We start from the raw sequence: 22,213 nt of genomic DNA, 5'->3' as shown, positions 1-22,213 counted from the left end.
TCAAGACGACGACTCTCAAGTCACTGCGAGATCGGACGGTCCAAAGACAACTCTTCATAATCACCGACCTTTTTCGACTGCCACGTATACAAAGCGGTGTCCCATTACCCCCCGCAAAGAGCATGTCCCTTCTTCTCTCTCTCTCTCTTTGCTGGCCAACAACGATTGGATCGTACGGAGTAGGTATTTTCGTAATTTCAATAAAAACCAACACTATATAGTTAACGGACCACTTCCGCCTATAAATTCAGACCCCCATATGCCCTTGTTTGAAACCCGGGGCAGAGAGGGAGGGGGAGAGAGCAAGAGAGTTGAGAGAGTGAGAGGATAAATCTCAAATTTCACAAAGATAGCCCTAATTTTACATACATTTATGCTTTTTTCTACTATTTTTCCTTGTTTAGCGTCGAATCAAATTTGATTTAAATGAGTCGATTAGGGTTTAAATCCGTGGTCTACCACGGTGACTTGTGTTTGGGAGAGCTGGACGCTATCCCGGTTTCGGACCAGAATTTCCAGTTCCCAAACAACGAGATTCGCATCCACCACGTGTCGCCACCGAGTGAACGATGCCCTCCGCTTTCGATCCTCCAAACGATTTCTTCGTTTTCGGTTCGGTGCAAGCTCGAGTCGTCTTCGCCGGTCGAGCAGTCCCATCTGATCAATCTCCACGCCATGTGCTTTTACGAACTCAAGGTCGCTACTCAATCCGCTTCGTTTTAAATTTTAATTCATCAATTATTTTTATTTTTGTCGCCGAGAATGTAGCAAAAATTTGAAGTTTTTTTGAGCGTTATGTTGTTATTTATATGACCAAAACGTCTTAGAAAAAATTGTGAGAATTGGAAATCAAATAAGTAGAATTTTATTTTCTCGTACTTTCTTTTATTTTTCTTAATTAGAAATGAAAAAAAAAAATTGTTTGGTTTGTTTATATAGACGGCCGTGGTATTGATTGGAGACGGAGAGATTCATTTAGTGGCAATGCCAAGTAAGCAGAAGAAGTTTCCGTGCTTTTGGTGCTATTCGGTCCCTGCAGGTCTGTACAATGCGAGCTTAGGGATGCTGAATCTGCGTTGTCTGGCGATCGTGTTCGATCTTGATGAAACGCTCATCGTTGCAAACACCATGAAGTCGTTTGAGGACAGAATTGAGGCGCTTCGAGGCTGGATTGCACGCCAGACCGATCCTGTGCGTGTGTCGGGAATGGCTGCCGAGATGAAGCGGTACATTGATGATCGAATGCTGTTGAAGCAGTACATGGAGAGCGATTTTGTGGTGGATACTAATGGGAAGGCATATAAGGTGCAATTGGAGGAGGTTCTGCGGCTATCTGATAACCATGAACGAGTTGTTCGGCCTGTAATACGGTTGCAAGAAAAGAATATTGTCCTCACTCGTATCAATCCTGAGGTAAGAGGATCACTTTGATTCTCTATTGTTTGTTTCTTTATCATCTCTATTAGATGCACTCTTTGAGTTTTATACAGTGTATATCCAAGGAATACTTTAACGAATGGAGCAGCAAGTAATGGATTTGGATGAGTGCTTACTTTTAGCGAAATGATTGATAATGGATACAAAAAGAACTTTCTATATTGGTATACTATATCCAGATGCTTCATAGACTATGATATGCTGATGAATTAAATGGCTCAGTATTTGTACAACATGTGCATGCTCGCACGCATACACACAAGTCACCCATATGTACCGATTGATTGATATTTGTAATAAGATGTGTCTGAAGAAAAATGAGATATGCTGATATGTAATAATATATTTGTAATAAGATGTGTCTATAGACGATGATATGCTGATGCATTACAATCAGCTAGGAAACCTGAGTATGTATTACATGGTTTTTGCTTGCTGATCGGGAGTTTGGACAGTTGGAGCATCCTATGGTAACACATTTAGGGATTTTAACTGCATTTATGCAGTCACTGTCCAGCCATCTACGTGCGGGGTTTCTAGTTTGGCGGAATAGTTTTTGCTGTTAGGGTATAAAAGTAACTTGACTAATACTAATACTAAGATATCAAAATTGTGGATACAGCACATTGGTTAAGTTGTTTGGATGGATGCTTTCTGAAATGTTAGGCTGTCTTTGTTGTTGTTGTTGTTGTTTTTTTTTTTTTTTTTTTAAAATCTTTTTGTTGGATGGCTAACTGTTCTTGTTTTCCTAAGGACTGGTTGTTTCCTTTGTGTAGAATCGTGACACAAGTGTGCTCGTGAGGTTACGACCTGCTTGGGAGGATTTGAGAAGCTATTTGACTGCAAAAGGTAGGAAACGGTTTGAAGTTTATGTGTGCACTATGGCAGAAAGAGATTATGCCTTAGAAATGTGGAGGCTTCTTGACCCGGAGGCACACCTTATAGGTTCAAATAAACTCCGGGACCGTGTTATATGTGTCAAATCAGGCAAGTGTTACGAGAACAAATTGACCTTTTTTCATGCCTGTTCCTCTCTTTAAACCTAAATCAATTTGTGAATCCTTTTCTTGGTTCTGACCTGACAGGTTCCAGGAAATCGTTGCTAAATGTCTTCCGGGATGGCATGTGTCATCCAAAGATGGCAATGGTAATTGATGACCGTTCAAAGGTTTGGGAAGATAAGGACCAACCTCGAGTTCATGTGGTTCCTGCATTCACTCCTTATTTTGCTCCTCAGGCAGAGGTACTTTATTTTTCCTTTTCTATATTTGTTGAGATAAGTTCTTTTAAAATGCTAATGACCTTTTTGTTCTTTTATTTGTTTAATAGACTGCTCTCGCTGTTCCAGTCCTCTGTGTAGCAAGAAACGTTGCATGCAATGTCAGAGGTTACTTTTTCAAGTAAGGGCCTTTTCTTAATAAAATCATATAACCCATCCATTTTTGAGAATTGACTTATAGTTGCAATTTATAAATGTAATGCCTGCATCCAGAGAGTTCGATGAGAATTTATTACGAAGAATCTCTGAAGTCTTTTATGAAGATGAGGTGGTAAATTTACCTTCTGCTCCTGATGTGAGCAACTACATGATGTCAGAGGTATTTGAACTGATCTGATTCTCAAGCCATGAGACTTAACATTTTTTTTTTGGTATGCTGTATGTTGCTGTTACGATTTTTTTTCCCCTTCTAAAACAATTTTCTTATGATAAATTGTTTCTGAATGTCAGGATGCTGGATTTGTACCAAATGGTAATGCTAATGCTCCCATTAGTGAAGGCATGAATGGTGTTGAAGTTGAACGAAGGTTAAACCTAATGGTAGGTTTTTAATATATTAGTGGATGTGGCTTTATTAGTGAATGCTAAATGATGTTAGCATTATGAGTCAACGTAATTAATTGGTTTCAATTGGCGAATGTTATTCTTATGACAAAAGTTTCTCCTTTGTTGCTCCTTATGTGCATGTAGCATAATGGGAATTTGATCATTTATTTACATTTTTAATTCTCTTTTGTTTTGTTTTGTCTTGTTTTTTTTTTTTTTTCTCTCTCTCTCTCTAGGATGAGAAGTATATTAACGACTTGGCTACTCCTTCGTTGACAAGTAGTCCTGAGTTAAGATATGAAACCTCTCAGCCTCCTCTTTCTGTCTTACCGAATGTCACTGGACCTGCATCTTCAAGACCATTGACGCCTTCTCAGAGTATTTGCTTCATTCTCTTAATATATTTATCTTTTGGAAAGTTTGATATCCGTTATTAAAGATATATGCTTTGTGTCTAACCATATTCTTCAATTATATTGTAGAACCTGGTTTACTTGGAGCTCCTGTTAGACGAGATTGCATCGCATCTGATCGTGATTATGATATGAAGAGAGGACTCCTTACAACGAAGCGTGGTCCAGATCTAAGGAATCAAAGCTCAGGTGAACCTCCTATTCTGTCAAGATTACCTACACAATCAGCATCAGTGATGCAGCCACAGGGAGGCTGGTTGGTGGAAGATGATATCAGTAGAGGACATTCAAATAATCGACCTTTGGGATTTGTTCAAGAAGCTGAACCATTAAAACCTGATAAACAGTGTGCCCATCTAAATCCACTTCCTCCTAGCACACCAGGATCTACTCCTGCTTTATTCTCACAAACATTTGAAGAGGTTTGTTGTGGATGTTCTTTGAACTTACAATATCACTATCTGGTTTTGACAATCATTTTTACAGGTGACTGAGAGAGTGAAATTTTTCTTCTTGCTTTTATGCAGGCATGTGCTGGTTATGGTTTGCAAAAACAAAATATTCCACTTGCAAGTCAGCTATCAGGTATGGGAACTTGCAAAATCTTGAATTCATGTATCTTTATATCTAAAATTTAAAAAGCATAGGTTTTTTTTTAAAGACTATTCAGTTAGTCTATCTAGCAAGGCACCCTTTTGGGTCTCCATGTATGTATTAAATTTTTTTATTATAGCTTTGATTCCTGCATTGAAATCAGAGGGATGGGAAAGTGAAATTGATGTTTTACTATCCTTCTAGCCTTTGCTGTCAATGCCAAGCTTGAATAAGAAGATTGATGATGTGTTCTTTTTGTGAATGATGTGCTGTTTATGATGAGCAATGCCTATCTAGTATCTATATATCTATTAGCTGATTGAAGTTTCTTGCAGAGATTGGTGTATCTCAAAATCAGGTGTCCAATAGCAGAGATGTTCAAACTGAAGCTGGGAAATTGAGCCTGCTACATTCTCCTTTATCCATTGGAGTTCTGCATGAAATTGCACGTAGATGCAGCTCCAAGGTACAGATGTATTCTGGGTTGACTAGGGATACATTAATCTATTTTTGGTCCTCCCTTATCCTTGTTGGGCTGTTCACCATATTATGTCCTATCTTGCAGGTTGAGTTCAGGTCTGTTGTAAGCACCAGTAAAGATTTGCAATTTTCTGTTGAGGTCAGTGCAACTGTGTTTCCTTCTTGAAAGTTATTTTGAATCTTTACTCCTGTCTGAACATCTATCCATGATATCATTTTTTATTGTACTTTAGAAAAGTAAATATTTCTTTTTGTGAGTTATGAAAGAATGGTTCAACTATCACCAACCAATTGGTTAAATTACAGAAATGCTTTTTCTGCCATGTGTTTTCTCCCAAGTTGTTGCTTGTAGTGGTTGATTTGTTGATCTTACTATTTTGAGTTGGATTTTATTGGACTCTTGGAGGACTCATCAACGTGAACAATATGTTAGTTAGGTTGGTAGAAATGTATCGATATGTTCTCTTTGCCACAAGGATTTGGATTCTAAAGACCAAGTCCAACAAGGAGTCCTAGTGTGTCTTGGATTCCCAGTAGGATTAGGTTTGCTAGTGTTACTAGGATTCATATTGGGTTAAGAGAACCTAGTTTGACTAGGATTTCTATTGGGACTTTGACTCCTATTTTAAGTTGGATTCCTAATGAGATTGGGACTCCTAAATTAAATAGGACTTTCATCGGATAAGTTATCCTAGTTTGACTTGGATTACTACTCAAACTATGATTCTTAATGAGATTAGGACACTAATCCATTTTTGTGAAGTTTTTAAAGGGAAAGGTCACAATTGTGAAATAAAACCCAATATTTCAAAACATCAAGTGAGATAGAGATTCAAGAGTTAAGTCTCATGGCATCCATTGTTGGTCTATAGTAATGTAAAGTAAAGTATTTCACATTGACCATGGGTCATGCTCCCTGCAGGGTGTGTCTTTACTTTGCGGATTATAAGAATCGACTTCCGTGGAATAGAGGAGATGTGATTAACATCATGAATGACCATGTTGCGGTGAAGTTGCTTGAGAATCACGTTGAATCTATATGATGGTATACACTTGACTAAGTTAAGATGTTATCCTTCTTATGGAGCTTGTCATCTTAAACTTAGAGGTTAAGGGAAGAGCTACTAATTGTTAATATTTGGTATTGAGATACCTAGATGCCATTAATGATGAAAATAGTTCTCGCCTAATTATAATAGTTAAAGCATTTCGCCTTTACCATGGGTCATGCTCCCTACAGAAGGTGTTTGTAATTGCAGGATTAGGTTGTCGTTGTTATGTTTTCTTTTAGGTGTTGTAATATATTTGTTGTTTGCGAAGTGTATTTTCCCTAATTATGTTCATTTTTAATATTTCGGATTAAAATGTCTTCTTTTAACTCTCCTGCCACCTTTTTGAATCAGACTACTAAATTGACTAAATCAAATTACGCACAATGGAAGTGTAGTTTTTATGAGATATTGATAGCTGAAGGGCACAATAATGTGGTGTCTCAGCCTTGTCTAGAGTTCCCAGCTTTGGATGCCACTCAGGAGGTCATACAACGATATGATCGTTGGAATCATTTCAACGAGTTGGCGAGAACCTTCATCTTGACATCTCTGTCAGATGATCTCCAGCATGAGATGCAAGACCTTTCACTCGCTTCAGACATGTTGATTAGTCTGAACGATAAGTTTGGTAAACAAAATAGTGTTGCTAGGCAGGACACGAGAGAGTCTAATTGATACTAGAATGACTAAAGAAGTACCAGTTCGCAATCATTGTCAATATATGATTGCATGCTTAAAAGAACTGGAGGTGTTGGATGCAAAGATTGATTGTCAATCTCCAGTCCCTGTCACATTCATTCAATCAATACAGACCAAGTGTTTCCATGAACAAAAAAGGCTTACACTTAGCCTGAATTGGTGAATGTCGCAGCAGATAGCATCTTGAAAGTCAATGCTAGTATGCATATGGCTGAAGCTTCTTCTGCTGAGTTGAAATGCGGGAAAAAGAAGAAGGGTTCTAAACGAGATGGCAAGCGAGTTGCCATAGGAGTGAATGAAGCAGGGAACAAAATAGCAAAAGCCAAGTCTAAAAGAAAGTGTTACCATTGTGGCAAAGCAGGGCACTGGCTAAGAAACTGCCCAAAGTATTTGGCTCTCAAACGCCAAGCTAATAATGGTTCTTCCTTTTAGTTGGAAAATGCTTAGTAGTGAATTTCATTGGTTTCTAGTGTGTGGATTCAGGTACACTAATCGTGTCTGCAATGTGATTGCAGGGGTTTCAAGAAAACAATAATTAAGAGAAGGAAAGATATGCTTAACGCATGAAGAAGGAATGCATATTCCAGTTTTTTCTTTTAGAGATTTATTTGTATATTGAAAAACAGTAGTTTTAATTTTATCTATTAGAAATGAGTTTTGGGCCTAACTCAACCCAAAAGCTAGCTCAAGAGTTGAGGTTTCCCCTCACCCTTATAAATGGCCCATCTCCTTAATACCCAAGCAATGTGAGACTTCCAACATTATCAAACTATTTATACTCTCCCTTTTGGATAAATGCTATTATATCTTTATTTTGAAATATACCACCATAATAAAGAATGATAAATTGTTTATTTTGAATTTGTTATTGTTAGTCTGAAAAATATTACTTATGATTATTGCATTTCTATAACCCTGTTTTAGAACCTACTTAGCTCTTTATCATTAATTAGGTAGGTTTTTTCTACTAACGTAGCATGTATTTGCAACGCATGTCTTTGGACATATTAATCCAAGTAAGGATCTAAAGACTGATCAAAGATGGGCCCATTGGCTCTTGGTGAGTTCACAATCTTTAAGGATCACTTGTCAAAGGCTAAGATTGTATCCTAATTGACCGCACTCAGGGATTCTCCAACAAAATAGTGTGGCGGAAAGAAAGAATAAGACTCTTTTAGAGATAGTAAGGACTAGCATGAGTAACGCTATTCTACCTATATCCTTTTGGGGATATACCCTAAAGACTGCAACATACTTCCTAAAGCATGCTTGTGTGTTGGGTATCTGAAAGGAACTAGGGTTGGATTGTTCTATGGTCTTGATGATAGGAAAGGTGTTTGTTAACTCAAACACCAGGTTTCTTGAAAAGACTATGTGAACAATTTCAAGCAAAAGAGATACACCATAAGATACCTAGTACCATCAATCCATCATACCACATTGTAGTGGGAAGATAGCTTCATGTTCTTGGGTGAAGCTTGTGAAGATGTCTTTGAAGAACATTAATCAGATCCCAAGATCTGGAGCGGTTAATGATGTGGAAACCAAGTTGGAATTTTTGTATTCCAACCAAGTCTAGAAACTTGTAGAGGCGCCTAATGTCATTAAACCCAGAGATTGAAAATGGGTCTACAAGTAGAAGAGGGGTAGATAGGAAGGGTGAAACCTTCAAGGCAAGGCTGGTTGAAAAAGGTCTTTCTCAGAAATAAGGGATCAACTGTGAGGAAACTTCTTCCCTGGAAGACGCGCTTAAGTCTATCTAGACCCTCTAATCCATTTTTCAAATTATGAAATTTGACAAATGGATGCCAAGACAACCTTTCATGGTCATCTTGATGAGGACATCTCTCTGATGTAGTCAAACGGGTTTTTGCGAAGAACCAGGAGCATATAATATGCAAGATGCAAAAGTTCATCAATGATCTTAAGCAAGCGTCCAAGTCATGGAACATCATATTTGATCTGGAAAGCGTTTGCTTTGGTCACTGATGAGCCATGTGTGTACAAGAGGCGTCAAGATAAAGTGTTGTGTGTTGGTATCCTAATCATTGTGAATGATATAGAAACATTATCAATAGTCACGATTTGGTTATCCAACCAGCTTGATATGGATGTGGGAGAAGTAGGCTACATCCTATAGATTAAGCTTTTGCGAGATCGAATAATAGGATGTAGGGCTTATCCCAGGCTGCATACATAGACAAGGTCCTGTGACTCCTGTCTACCTTTAGCATGCAAGACTCTAAGGACTACTTTCCTTCGGGTATGGAGTTCTTCCTCTTAGGCATGTGCCTCATGGTAGAAATAGGATTAAAAACTCTAGCCTCCACCTTGAAAAACACGGCTACTAGGGTGTTTAGAAGATCGTGTAAATTAGCTCAAACAATCAATTTGGAGAGGGACCTAAAGGGAAAATAAAAACTAGCTCCAATAGGCCTAAGACACTTGTCATCTCATGACTTGTCCTAAGTTACTATTAATTACAATTAATTTCACTAAACCATTATAATTATACTCTAGCATTTTATTTTTGATTATTAAAATAATTTCAATGACATTCTTATGTTAGTGCAGTTGATTCCTGCACTGGATAATCAATAGTCGAATTAAAGTCATAAAGTGACTGCCACTTTAATTCATTACCTCTTACCCTTGGGTACCCAAATCAATTCCTTGTTTATTTTCATAGTTGTGAAATCTCATTTTACCTTGTATATAAAGTTTTAGTAACTCTTACCAAAATACCCATGTCCGAGATTAAGAATAACCGATTCCGAACCATCTCTCATGAAACAGAGGTCACTAGATCGACTCTCTTATTTTCCCCTCCCCTTGGGGCCAAATTACTTATGGATTTGCTTTTAGTCCCAACTACTGGGTTGGCTGCAAATATATATATTTTTTGTTCACCATTTAATTCTATCTCTAGGCCATACGTTTGTTACATAATCTATTATCATGTTTATATTTACTTATTTTACTGGTCAATTTTTTTGCCTTACCTTTACACTTTTCATTCCTTTCAACTTGAATTAAATCACTCATTTGTGGCTATGCATTCATTGGTTTTCATTGCATTTCTTCATAATATTAAAAGCTTCTATAGCTACTTGTTATCATATTTTTGGTATATTGTTTACTTGAAGTAAGCTGTAATTGATGTTTTCTTTTTCTTTTTTCTATTATCATGTTTATATTTTCTTATTTTACTGGTCAATTTTTTTGCCTTACCTTTACACTTGTCATTCCTTTCAACTTGAATTAAATCACTCTTTTGTGGCTATGCATTCATTGGTTTTCATTGCATTTCTTCATAATATTAAAAGCTTCTATAGCTACTTGTTATCATATTTTTGGTATATTGTTTACTTGAAGTAAGCTGCAATTGATGTTTTCTTTTTCTTTTTTCTTTTTTAAAAAAGATTTGTGAAAGCCTAAGGAACCATATTGTTCTCTTTGGACTCTATTAAGCTCATTCTGTGGATCCCTTGGTTTAGGTTTTTTTCACTGGTGAGAAGATAGGGGTTGGAATGGGTAAGACAAGGAAAGATGCGCACCAACAAGCTGCTGAGAATGCTCTTCACAGCTTAGCAGGTAAATCCTCCTCTTATTCGTTCTTCAAGACAGATTTCTTCTTTGAAGCTGACTTTATTTTATACTACATAAACTTTTGTAGGAATTATTTATTTTAATATATAACTGATGTGGCCTTTAGAAGTTGTGGAGCTTAGGTAAGGTGGAGTGTGATCGTATTGGTGAGTTAGAGGAGTTTAGTTGCCAAAGGAATCTCTTCTTGGGTGGTGAGGGTTTTGAGGGGTAGCTGGCTGTTTTAGAAGGAAGGCTATTTGTGGATGTTGCCTATTATTGCCGTTTCTCAGATAAGTGGGGATGTCTCCTTATTGTTGGTGTATCTGGCATTAAAGAAGTAGAAGAAACTTGTAATCTTTTAGTACTCTGGTCGATAAGGAAGTTATTTCTGAGTATAACATTTATACCATCAACTGTAGACGGTAACAATTATTTTTTACTTTTACTCCTTGGTAGTACTTATTCCATTTGATTCTGGTTATTAAATAATTACATTCTAAACGCAATGATTCTGAATGCATCTTGGTGTGTGGAATCGCAGAAAAATATGTAGCATATATTGCACCTCGTTCTGGGGCTGTTGACGGAGATTTTGATAAGCTTTCCCTCGGAAATGAAAATGGATTTCTATGGGATATCGTCAGTCCCGGCACGAATGAACTGCTAAGAGAAGATGGGTTGCCCAAAGAGAGCACTTCTGAGGTGGGATTCTGACGATGCCCTTTTCGTATTTGATTTGATTTCTTTGTTCAAAGACATAGGTGATGCTTGGATAAAGGGTATGTAGGCGAGAAATTTCCAGATGAGGGGTAGTGGTTGTGTAGAGAGAAACCACTCCCTTTTTGAATTTTGCATCGCATCAAGATGTAAGAGCTAAATCATTGAAAGGGGAGTGAGCTGGCTTCATGTCTGCCATTGCTGCCTTACCCAGGCTCCATTCTTTCCTAATTTAAGAGGTAAGGGCTTGGTGGTCAGTCCCTAGTTTCTACCCATTATCCAAGTACTCGCTAGTAGTCAGATTCAGCTTTTCCATTTATATCTTAATACTTCATTCAACATTTGTTGTGTTTAAGCATTTTTTTTCATGGCAATGACTATTTACATGAGTTCACATTAATCTTTTAATTGCTGTATTTGAAAAAGATCTTGTCTATGATTGCTGGACACGGACACGGGCGCCATGTTTTGACATGACCACAGGGTTATGGGCACAAGTTTTAAAAATTGTAGCACAAGGACATGACTATAGTCTTGTGTACTCTCTGATTACCTATCAAAAATAAAATAAAATCTAACATGTATATTTATCATGTTCTGTGTTCATTTGTATGCATAGAAAACCATGCATCTAAAGTAATTATTAAAATAATATGTATGATTTTGTTAACAGATATTCCTGGCACCCGCAGAAGTATTGTCATTATTCTGTTTTAAAAAATTTGTATTGTTATTCTGTGAGTACATTGTGGTTTCCTCGTGTCTGACAAACCAGATTTTCAATAGAATGAGAGTCCCAGAAAGGATTTATCCTGGTTGGTTTTAGTAAATTGTTTCATGTTTTCGGCTTTTGCTGGCCCAAAGTTCTGCAATGTGTGTGAAGATCCTTAGACATTAAAGAAACCTCTTTTTAGAAGATGAAAAGCCTTTGATGCATAAATGCAGTTTTGTGTTCTTAATGGATGATCTGGTTTAATCATTTGTACTGATGAAAATGATTTTCAGCCTGGTGAAGGTGGATCTGGGAATACTTCTAATGTAAATCAGCAAGTACAGAAGCGAGCCACTTCCCCAAGGTGACACAAGACAAAGGGGTAAATTTCTTATTTCTCTTTTATTTTCAGTGAATTGGCTGCTTGACAAAAGAGGGAGAGATTGGGAGGGAGGACAAGCGCTCTTCTTGCTGACTCTGTAAATGCTGTTGAGAGGGAGAATTTAAAGGCTGTATGATGTGGAATGTGGTGATCTGTGGTGATTTATTCCGCTATTCTATTCTCCAGGTTACCGAATTCTATTCCTAGTAAACGAACGAAGGACGAACTATTTCGTGCTTCACAGAGCCTACCGTCTTTTCAGCAACAGAAGAGCGGGCATCCTGTTTCATGAGAAATCATAAGATTTTAGGATATTTAGACAAAAAGTTAATTGAGGTCTACAACTAGGCATTCTACATAGTTCAGCATATTTTTCCCTAGCAAAGCTTATGCTGAGGTGAAAAATTCTGTTTTAGATTTGTGTTTTTGCGAAGATGGGCTCTACTTTTACTTGCCCTACATTTTCCAGTTTATTTTTTGGATATCAAGGTTGAAATTGTTGTCACATAGGCTTTCAAGTAATATCGCAATCAATAGTATTTGGGCCCGTCTCACCCACCTGGTTACGACTTACGATGTTCCATTCTTATTATTGTCTAGTCTTCAAAAGACAGATTGCCGTAGTCTATCCCTTTCCCGTGTTATTATTATTATTTTATTTTTAATTTTTTATACTTTTGGGTTGCTGGGTGGGGGAGAGCTTGGGTTCGTGGCCTTTTGACCATAGCATTTTATGATACATATATATATATTTTTTTTAAAAATCCATTTAAATATGTATCCTCTTTTATTTTTTATTTTTTGAAACCATCCTATAGGTATATGTTACATGTAAGTGTATTGTACGATATTAAACATTTTTAACCATTTCAAACTCTTGATTTCTTTAAAAAACTTTTCCTTCGAAGCTTTTTGTGTTTTTTTTTTTCTAGTAAAACTACTGTGATTTGAGGAGGATCTTTAAATCTATTTATGTTGGCTGTTAATGGGATTTCTATAAGTAATAGAGGGTAAATAGCAAAAACATTAATTAATTAAATAAATAAGAGTGGTAGATTGAAAGTTAGATGAAGCTACTCTTTCAAAGAGTATTTATGATATTGCTATCCGGATGGAATGTTATCTAAAACAGGTCTTGAACGTGTTTTAAAAATAAATTATACATGTTCTAGATTTTATTTTTAATAATGTTATCGAGAAAATAAAAGAAGTGGTTGATACTAGATGATGGTATTATGAAACAAAATTACTAAAAGGAAGACGGTACGAAATGATTAGATATATGAACGATAATATTTTTTATTTTATTTCATAAAATTTAATTTTACTTCCCAATATGTCTTTTGCCTTGAGGATTGAACTTCTTAATTAGTCTTGGCATTGGGCACACCTGGGTCTCGGATTCTAGACCTACATAGAGATGAGGCAGAAAGTGAGCACACCCCATTGCGTACGCTGCGCTCTTCAGTCTTCACATTGAATAAATAAATTTTAAGTTTTTAATCAGATGATATCCTTGGTAATTGAGAATGGTCCTTCTCAGTGGGTACTTGGTCTCCAGGCTATATGTTTCCCACGTGCCTCTCTGGGGGCACGTGCACCGATACTTTGTTCTATGAAACTTCGATAGCGGCAAGATGATGCTAAATTTGGACTGCTTTTAGGGCAGCTCTATCTTTCAGCCGAGCCTTCAGGTATAATTCAAAGATGAAGGGAAAAGGTTGTGAGAAAAGGGATTCTATAAATTAGATTGTAAGACTACATTGTTAGGAAATCAAACAAACACAGATGAACACCAAATTCACGTGGTCACTCTAACTAGGGTTATGACTTATGAGCACAGAGTTGCTGTGGTTTTTCACTATGATGAAGATAGTATTAATATAGAAGAGTTTACAACACTATATATATATATATATATATATATATATATATGTCTTGTTTAACCATTACTAGGGCTATAGACCCAAAAGGTCAATATAGAAACGGTCTGAGACTCCAGCAGACCTCTCATAGGCTCCACATAGAGATCAGTCTTCACATAACCTGTCATTACATTCTAGTTGCAACAATTTCCAACTCAATATTCTCTCAGGCATGTGATTTGGTCAAAAGTTTATCTGCTTTTTCACTGCATAGCATAATTACAATAACCATTATTAACTAGACTTCCAAAAAAATTTACAGAATTGTAAGGGAAATTCAAAACCTTAGCACTCTTCACACAATAGAATACAATCAATATCAGGCTGAGGCAACAAAGTTGATTTGTACACACTGCAATGTAAACAAACCAAAGCAATCCTAAATGGCAGGGCATTAGAAGTTGATGCTAAAGCAATCCTAAACTAGTTAGAAGCTTCTGCAGGGTGTTGCGGCCCCATTGAATGTCTCTTTGCAAGACCTTATTGTCGATTGGGTCTGGGTGAGGCTGCTCTTCTCTTTTTGGTACATGAAGCTTTTGTTCAAATCCATTAACAAGCTGTTCTTCCTCATCATTGAAAATTTCTCCAGGCGCTAGTTGATGTGAGTGGTCACCATCCTGTTCTTGCTTCTCCTCCAACTGAATTTGATTAGGTTTCAGTACAAGGAAAAATAATGGATAAAAGATGACAAGAATAGTATACACAATAGAACAGTTTATTAAATTCTTTCTGGGAGAATTACACATTGCTTTAGAAAACAAAATGCAATAAATTGGAAAAGCTCTTGCATCCAATCAATACCATGAGACAACAAGCACCAAATTCTCCGGTGGAGAATAGGATCCTCTCCATGAGCCATTTAGATCATGATTTAATATTGTTGTATCTAACGATGTAGATGATGCCATATGATAAATATGTTGGCACGTCATTCAAAAAATTTAAATGACGTAGCATAATTTACATCATTAGATGCAACAACATTAAATCTTGACCATATATTGGTTCATCTCCATTTCAAGTGAAATGAAGAGAATCCTTGTCCGTTGAGTGCTCCCTCTCATTTTCGCATAACTAAAGTAGAGTGCACATTGTATAACAGAACTTTTGAATTTGTGGGATGAACGAGGAAGCACATAATGAACAATGCTATGAATGGTAAATTTCAATTTCACATCATAGAACTATTTTCATTTGCAACTATGAAAACTTGGTCCTATAAGTAGCTTAAATGCTCCTATTGTGAAAAAAAAGAACATTTAGGCTTGTCAATGGACCCTTCTGCTTGAATTCATGATAAACGGAGATGCAGTTGCTCAAATTTGACAACATCAAAGAGGCTGCCTTTCCCTTTATCGTCTTGAGAAGTTCCTCTTCAAGGAAAACAAGATTTCAAGATCATACAAGTTCTCAGCAATATGCATCTCTTAGCCCTGGAAAGTTGTGGTTTAATGGAATGGACTGGAGTGTTATTTCTGGCTTAGGTAAATGTAGTAGAAGAGAAGAAAAAAGAAGATTACACTCTTCAAGCAGTTACCTCTGGCACTATGTGATCCTCAGCTTTATAGGCTCCCAAAGGGCCATCGACTGCAATTCTTTGCTCACTTTCATCTTGGTTTGCTTCTTGCATGTCATGATTCTTAGCTTCATGGGTTGCAGCAGAGGCATCTTCTGCAAATCTTTTCTCACTTTCATCTTGACTTGCTTCTTCAGCTGCCACTCTTGACAATGGAGTCAAGCCAGGAACCAGTACAGGGCCTCCTACATGGTTAATCAGGTTTCCCTCAATGTCTGTGCTTATCGGATTTTTGACTGTTGGAGGTCTGTCATTACTTCCAAGAATGTCCTCTGCTATTACTGCACTCTTGTATGGGATAGCCGCAAATTCCTCCTTCGGATCAGTAATTATCGTTTCACTGAACACTTTGCTACTAGCATTCATGTTGGGGTCCTCCTCAAAATAACTTATATTATCTGCAACAATAGCTTTGGGATTCTCTGGTGAAGGAGCAATGTTATCAGCAACAATTTGTTCCTTCTGTGGTTCCGCAATCGATATTTCTGCAGGAGAAGTATTGATGTCAGCAATGGCTGATTCCAATTCCTCCTTTGGACGAGTCAAGTTCTCAGCAACAATCAACATTTCTGAGTCAACCGTTGGTTGTTCATTCTGATCAGCAAATTTTTCTTCCTCTATTATTTTCTGAAGTTAAGCATTGTCCCAATCTTCACAAACAGTAATTGTATTCCTAGTTTCCCATGTCTGAAAAATTCGATCTGGGCCAGGTTGCCACCAGATGTTTCCACTACTTCCTTTTAGTATGAACTTGAAATGGATTGCTTTTCCAATAGGAATATCCTAATTGACAACAATGACAAAGTACTAGATCAATTTATCTTCAAAAAAAAAAATTCTTGTACATTGACCTTTTTTTTTTTGACTCACCAGCTCCACAGTCCATACGTGCCCATCTGACCAATTCAATGGTATCGCACTTGAAGGGTCCCATAAGCCAAACATAGTATCATCCCCCACCATGAGAAATTGCTCACCAAACATGCATTCTTTCTGTAACTGGAATTTGACATGAACACTCTTTGATGGATCTGCGCAACAGAGGCCAGGTATTGAGACTCAAAGATTTAGGGAGAATCCTAAAGACCAATGGAAAGTTACATGATTCTTCAATTTGGGAAAAGACCAACTACAACTTACCAATTTCTTGAATCACCAATCCTGCCTGCACAGAGAATGTGATACAAATTTGTCAATATACGATTCAATCTACACGGTTATATGTATCTATCAAAAGAAAGCAAAGGAAGCGTTTGTGGGTGTGTTTATTTTATATATATATATATATATATATATATATACACACATCTTAACCACACAGCTTGAAAGCTGCTCATCAAAAACAGAGAACCAAATAGTGTGTTTCTGCTCAGCAGCTGCAAGAAGAAGAAGAAGAAGAAAGAAAAGGTCTCGCACAAAACAAAAGCGAAAAACAAAAAACAACAAGAACCAAAAAACAATAAGGAGATTCTAGAGACCGACAAGACCTGGGTTTCCTACGAGAGACGAGCAACCACCGGTTGTATGGCCTTGTGTTGCACATATATCGAATGAGAGAACCCGAAATCAGCAACTTCACTTGACCGTAAAACACGAGGTTCGGGTCTATTAAGAAACAACTCTTTCGGTGAAACAACGAACTTGTCGACGACGATCTTGGAGGACGAACTTGATAGGGTGTTCATCACTCGCTCGCTCACTCGCTGCAACTCGGTAGGGTTTTGTTTGTTTGTGGTGAGTCAATGTAATCTGTTTCTAGTGGCTGTTATTGCTGTGAGTAAGTGACTGTGAGGCGTGGCCTTAATGGGTTATATAAATGGTGGGGCCTAATAGCGATATAATTATGTAAATGAGCGGATCCTATTCGACCTGGTATTCAAGCCCAAGCAGGGCCACTGGTGCTCTTGTTCCCAGGCCGGGCCGAGCTTGACTCCATGTAGCTCGAGCCTGGCCCAACCATGATCATGTCTAGGCTTGAGAGGGCATTCTCCGAATCTCCGATAAGAGCGTGCAATCATCATGTATTTCCATCAAACTAAGTATTAAATTTTTAAGTTCGGTTTGTTTAATTTTGTTTTGATCACAAGTCAAGCTTGAATTTATCATCAAGTTAGATAATATGTTTAAATTTGATCCATTTATTTTTTGAATGAACTCGAACGTGAGTATAACTTATTCATTCTGAGTTTTTTCTGTTTAAAAAAAAATTTAAAATTTAATTACAATGAAAACTTGCGCTAGAAATGAAATTACAAATAGGAGCCTTTGCCGCTTATACCACTTTGATGCAGCACTCATGACAAACACAACAGGATGTAAGAAAACACAACACAACTGTATATGGAATCTCACCAAGCTATCAAAGACGTCTCATTCCCAAGGAATATGGGATAAACTGAATAATTCTCATAGATCCCAATAAGTTCAAATTACACAACTTCATAACATTCTACCATGCACTTATTTGATAAGAAATAAGAGATAAAAAAAACAGATGATAACAATGACACACCAAACATGAACATATCTATGGGTGCATACCTAGGATATATAAGCTAAACCTACACCGAACCCACTAAGCATGCACATACCAAGATAAATGTTTTCATCAATTGGTGATGCATGCCGGACTTCAGGGAAATGTGTCTGTAATTGCCCTCATTTTGTTGACGACATCATTTGTGGGCAAACACTCATGAGGTGATGTTGCAAAGCACAATAGTCCAATTTGCAACATTGAGATCAAGCAATGCACCACTCTGCTTCTGGTATTGAAATGATGATCAACTTCTTCGATTATTGCGCTTTCTTCTATGTCAACATTATTTGTCTCATCATCATCTTCATTTTCTTCAAAGGGCATTGACAAGTCCACTATATCCATTACACGATATGGCAAAGCCATTACAGTAAACTTTTGAATGCTCAGACCTTCTTTGAACATGTCATCGGTAGGTCTTTTCCCAGTGAACATCTCCAGCAAGAGTACACCATAGCTATAAATATCTCCAAGTATGGAAATTTGGCCACCCATCCCATACTCTGCAGTTTATTAATACATTAATACATGATCACTAGATATTATAGTTCTATACTTAATCATATATATAACCTAAGAATTAGACTTGGACCTATCAAAATTAGGTTTGAACTTTCGTTCATACTTTCGCCTGAATCGAGTTATTGGTTGAAAACAAACCTGGAGGAATGTACTCGATGGAACCCTTCAATGCAATTGAAAAGTCTGACATACTTTGATTTTTGGAGGGATTATGTGATGCGTCAATGACGAACTTTGCTAATCCATAGTCACCAACATGGGCTACCATATCTTCATTGAGGAGGACATTGCTTGGCTTTAAATCACAGAGAACAATCGGTTTTTGGAAATGGAGATGAATATACTGTAATGCATAAGCGACATCCATGGCTATGTTCAGTCTCTGAATAAAGCTCAATCTCTTGCATTGATGTTGCTCATCCTCTATAGGATGCAGCCACTGGTCTAGGCTTCCATTAGACATGAACTGAAAAACTAGACTCTTAAAGTCGTTCCTTTGATGATCAACACTTGAGCAAGCAGTGATAACCATAAGGAGATTACGATGGCGTAAACTTCTCAAAAAATTGCATTCATTGACGAAACTCTTGGAACCTCCTCGTTGTTGAAGGTTTAACACTTTAACTGCAATAACTGCTCCATTGCTAGAGAGAACTCCTTTGTATACAGAACCAAAACTACCAGAACCGATCAAATTGTCCACAGAGAAACCATTGGTTGATCCTGAGAGTTCTGCATAAGATATACAGGCCAATCGCCTATTCTTTAAGGAAGATGCAGCCAAAGGTCTCTTTCTCCATTTTTTAACATTACAACATGTGATGAAAAAACATAATAGAACAAGTCCCTATATGACAAGAATTGCTACTTTGAGTGCAAGGCATTTCACGGATGCACGTGTATTATTTTTGTAGCATGTTGGCAAATGTAATTCTGGGACACCACCACATAGTTTATAATTTCCAAAGATTGAAATTGCGCTTACATTCAAAAAAATCCCTTCACTTGGCACTTTCCCAAAGAGATCATTATGAGAAAGATTGAGATGCTTAAGTGACAAAAACTTGCTAAAAAATTCAGGAATTTGCCTTGACAAGTTATTGCGCGAAAGATCAATTTCGTCTAAACCTCTTAGTGTCTTCAAGGATGGAGGAATTGCTCCTTCAAATGAATTGCCCTCCAAATGCAAACTCACCAAACTAGTACAACTACCAAGGGAAGCAGGAATTTCACCAGATAATCTATTCTCTGAGAGATCTAACTTCCAAAGATTTTTTAAGTAACCCACTTCAAATGGTAGTGTACCTGTTAAAGAATTATGAGACATGACCAAATAAATCGAAAGAGAGGAAAGACCAATAGCTTGTTTTGGTATAGTACCATTGAGATTGTTAGAAGAAAGGTTTAGTTCAAGCAAATCTTGGCAGTTGCCTAGGCTTAGGGGTATACTTCCCTCAAATTTGTTCTCATCCATGAAGAGCTTTATCAATTTAGTTAAGTTACCTAAAGAGGAAGGAATCGACCCTGAAAATTTGTTATTGTTCAAATATAGTACCCATAACTGCTGAAGCTTCCCAAGTGCATTGGGGAGAGGACCACTTAAATAGTTACCATGTAATTCCAGATCGGTCAAGTTAACAAGGTTGCCATTCCCATTGGGAATGCCTCCACGTATTATATTTCCACCCAGACCAAGCCACCTCAACCGGGAGGAAAGGTTGGCTATAGAGTTGGGCAGTACTCCATCAAATTGATTAAAATCAAGAGCCAAGACCTTCAAACTTGTACAATTAGCCAAAAAATCGAGAAAATTCAGGTCACCAACTTTCCTATTTCCAAGACTATTGTCATAGAAATTAAGATGAACCAAGTCATGAAAACTTGCTAGATTTTGAGGCACCGTCCCAGTGAGACCATTTTCACCAAAGTCAAGCATGTAAAGTCTAGACACATTTGACAATGACACGGGAATATGCCCTATGAAACTATTAAGATCGACAAAAAATCTTTAAAGGTTAGGAAGAGTAAGGCCAACATTTGGTGGAAGGCTTCCATGCAGCAGGTTTGCAGCAACAGAAAAATGGTATATGGAAGATATATTATAAATCAGAGGAGAGATAGTACCAGATAGATTATTCACAGCAAGACTAAAAAATCTCAAGCCTGATAGACGGCCAAGCTCACTGGGTATGCTCCCTTCTAGAATGTTCCGATAAAGGGAAAGGACGTACAACAAAGAAAAGTTTCCTATCCACGCTGGGATACTTCCTATAAGGTTGTTCCTAGCAAGTTGCAGGAAAACCAACTTTAACAATAAATTGAACTGCTTTGGAATATGCCCAACTAGTTTGTTGTCAACAACATGGAGCACTCTAAGTTGTGTACAATGACTTAGATTACTTGGAAGGTTCCCACCAAAGGAATTGTAACTCAAGTTGAGATGCTGCAGGCGCCGTAGTCTTCCTACTTCTTGAGGAATTTCATCATAGAAGCTGTTGTTTTTCAGGTTGATTCCAGTAAGGTAAGTGAGATTTCCAATAGAAGGTGTTATGGAGCCAGACAATCTTTGAGCTTGTAGGTTAAGAACCATGACTCTTTTAGTGGAGGGGCTACATGTAACACCAAACCAATTACAGAAATGGGCGGAGTCATTCCATAAGTTCATGATTTGAAGTGGGTCTTCACTAATCCGATTCTTAAAGTCAAGCAACGCCAAGTGATCAGACTCATCATCTGCATAAGCGGGAATTCTTGCAGACTTCAAACTTGAGCTCATAAACAAAAGAAAAGTTCAGTGAAAGAGGATAATCAAAATCCACTTGGAATGCAGACAAGACACTACAAAAAAAAGGCCATTTCTTCACGTGGCAAACAGTAATATTTTTTTGGCACGTCAGTAAATGCTGACGTGTCAAAAGTAGCACGTCAACAAATTATTTACTGACGTGTTAAAAGTTACACGTCAACATTTACTGATGTGTTGAAAATAACACGTCAGTATTTACTGACGTGTTATAATTGACACGTCAGTAAATTTGAACCAAATTTAATCTGACATCATTTTAAAATTAATAAGTAATTGATTAATTATTTACTGACGTGTCAAATACTGACACGTCAAGAAATATTGACGTGTCACTTTGACACGTCAATAATTACTGACGTGTCAAAGTGACACGTCAAGAATTATTGACGTGTTACTTTGACACGTCACTAACTATAATATATATTAACATTATATATATATATGATCCCAACATTATCATGTTAATTTAATATTGTACAATATGATCGAATCCCAATTAACATTCAATAAAATTAATTTTTAGAAAACAAACACCGGCCAGTACTTTAATATATACTTTTCTTTTATAACAAGTACCGTAACCCATTTGAACATTCAAAACTTAAAAAAAAAACAAATAATAATAATTAATTTCCAACTGTTAGCCATGTTTTATTCGAGATACCGTATGTATATATATATATATATATAGCAAAACCATGCAAAAGGATATATATATATAACATTAATTTAACGTGCATGCATGGTTCAAATTAGACTAAAGGATATATATATAACATGCATTTTTCTCGATCTCGTTCATTTAATTATGAGATACCAAATTTGGTATTTCATTAATTAAAATAATTAAAGTAACAATATTGGTGATCGATGATATTAAAGTTTTGACACACACACACACACACACACACACACACACACACACACATATATATATATATATATA

The 22,213-nt window shown here is 37.0% G+C and overlaps 3 protein-coding genes across 8 annotated transcripts in view; 1 reads left to right on the top strand and 2 right to left on the bottom strand.

Annotated features, from left to right (window-relative positions):
• Window positions 1-269: 269 nt before the first annotated feature.
• LOC132191477 (RNA polymerase II C-terminal domain phosphatase-like 2) lies at window positions 270-12,451 on the top strand. 6 transcript variants are annotated; one of them, XM_059606506.1, is made up of 16 exons: window positions 270-696; window positions 940-1,413; window positions 2,214-2,424; window positions 2,523-2,680; window positions 2,767-2,837; window positions 2,930-3,035; window positions 3,167-3,256; window positions 3,499-3,640; window positions 3,745-4,097; window positions 4,203-4,260; window positions 4,605-4,735; window positions 4,835-4,888; window positions 9,998-10,094; window positions 10,630-10,790; window positions 11,811-11,881; window positions 12,086-12,451. In XM_059606506.1, exons 1-16 carry the CDS (start codon window positions 427-429, stop codon window positions 12,189-12,191), a joined length of 2,553 nt encoding a protein of 850 aa, XP_059462489.1. In that variant the 5' UTR covers window positions 270-426; the 3' UTR covers window positions 12,192-12,451. The 6 variants fall into 6 exon arrangements, 5 of the variants coding, with proteins under 5 accessions (XP_059462489.1, XP_059462490.1, XP_059462491.1 ...); XM_059606507.1 differs by having other exon boundaries at window positions 11,811-11,899; window positions 12,086-12,176; XR_009441288.1 differs by lacking the exon at window positions 12,086-12,451 and having other exon boundaries at window positions 10,630-11,044; window positions 11,811-11,899.
• A 1,411-nt stretch (window positions 12,452-13,862) lies between these two features.
• LOC132161971 (uncharacterized) overlaps window positions 13,863-22,213 on the bottom strand; it is a 9,083-nt gene continuing 732 nt past the window's right edge. The window contains 4 exon segments of the mRNA XM_059572199.1: window positions 13,863-14,462; window positions 15,362-16,183; window positions 16,271-16,431; window positions 16,541-16,565. Coding sequence (XP_059428182.1) covers window positions 14,232-14,462; window positions 15,362-16,183; window positions 16,271-16,431; window positions 16,541-16,565 — 1,239 coding nt within the window. The 3' untranslated portion in view covers window positions 13,863-14,231.
• On the bottom strand, window positions 18,559-20,397 carry LOC132191559 (putative receptor-like protein kinase At3g47110). Its single transcript, XM_059606652.1, has 2 exons — window positions 19,447-20,397; window positions 18,559-19,308 (listed from the first exon to the last, which is right to left on the bottom strand). The coding sequence occupies exons 1-2, from the start codon at window positions 20,395-20,397 to the stop codon at window positions 18,559-18,561; spliced, it is 1,701 nt and encodes a 566-aa protein (XP_059462635.1).

This window comes from Corylus avellana, chromosome ca9, assembly GCF_901000735.1.
Source record: "Corylus avellana chromosome ca9, CavTom2PMs-1.0".
Classification (NCBI taxonomy): domain Eukaryota; kingdom Viridiplantae; phylum Streptophyta; class Magnoliopsida; order Fagales; family Betulaceae; genus Corylus; species Corylus avellana.
Note: the sequence above shows the minus strand (reverse complement) of the source record. Positions and strands in the feature narration are given on the sequence as shown.

What these genes read in the sequence shown, in the direction of transcription:
- LOC132191477 (XM_059606506.1), top strand. Translation starts at nt 427, where the DNA reads ATGAGTCGATTAGGGTTTAAATCCGTGGTCTACCACGGTGACTTGTGT. An exon ending in TCTCACAAACATTTGAAGAG is followed by an intron (nt 4,098 to 4,202) that starts GTTTGTTGTGGA and finishes GCTTTTATGCAG; the next exon opens with GCATGTGCTGGTTATGGTTT. An exon ending in ACTTGCAAGTCAGCTATCAG is followed by an intron (nt 4,261 to 4,604) that starts GTATGGGAACTT and finishes AGTTTCTTGCAG; the next exon opens with AGATTGGTGTATCTCAAAAT.
- LOC132191559 (XM_059606652.1), bottom strand. Translation starts at nt 20,397, where the DNA reads ATGCTTGACTTTGGTGAAAATGGTCTCACTGGGACGGTGCCTCAAAAT. An exon ending in GTGAAGGGATTTTTTTGAAT is followed by an intron (nt 19,309 to 19,446) that starts GTAAGCGCAATT and finishes CTTGTCATATAG; the next exon opens with GGACTTGTTCTATTATGTTT.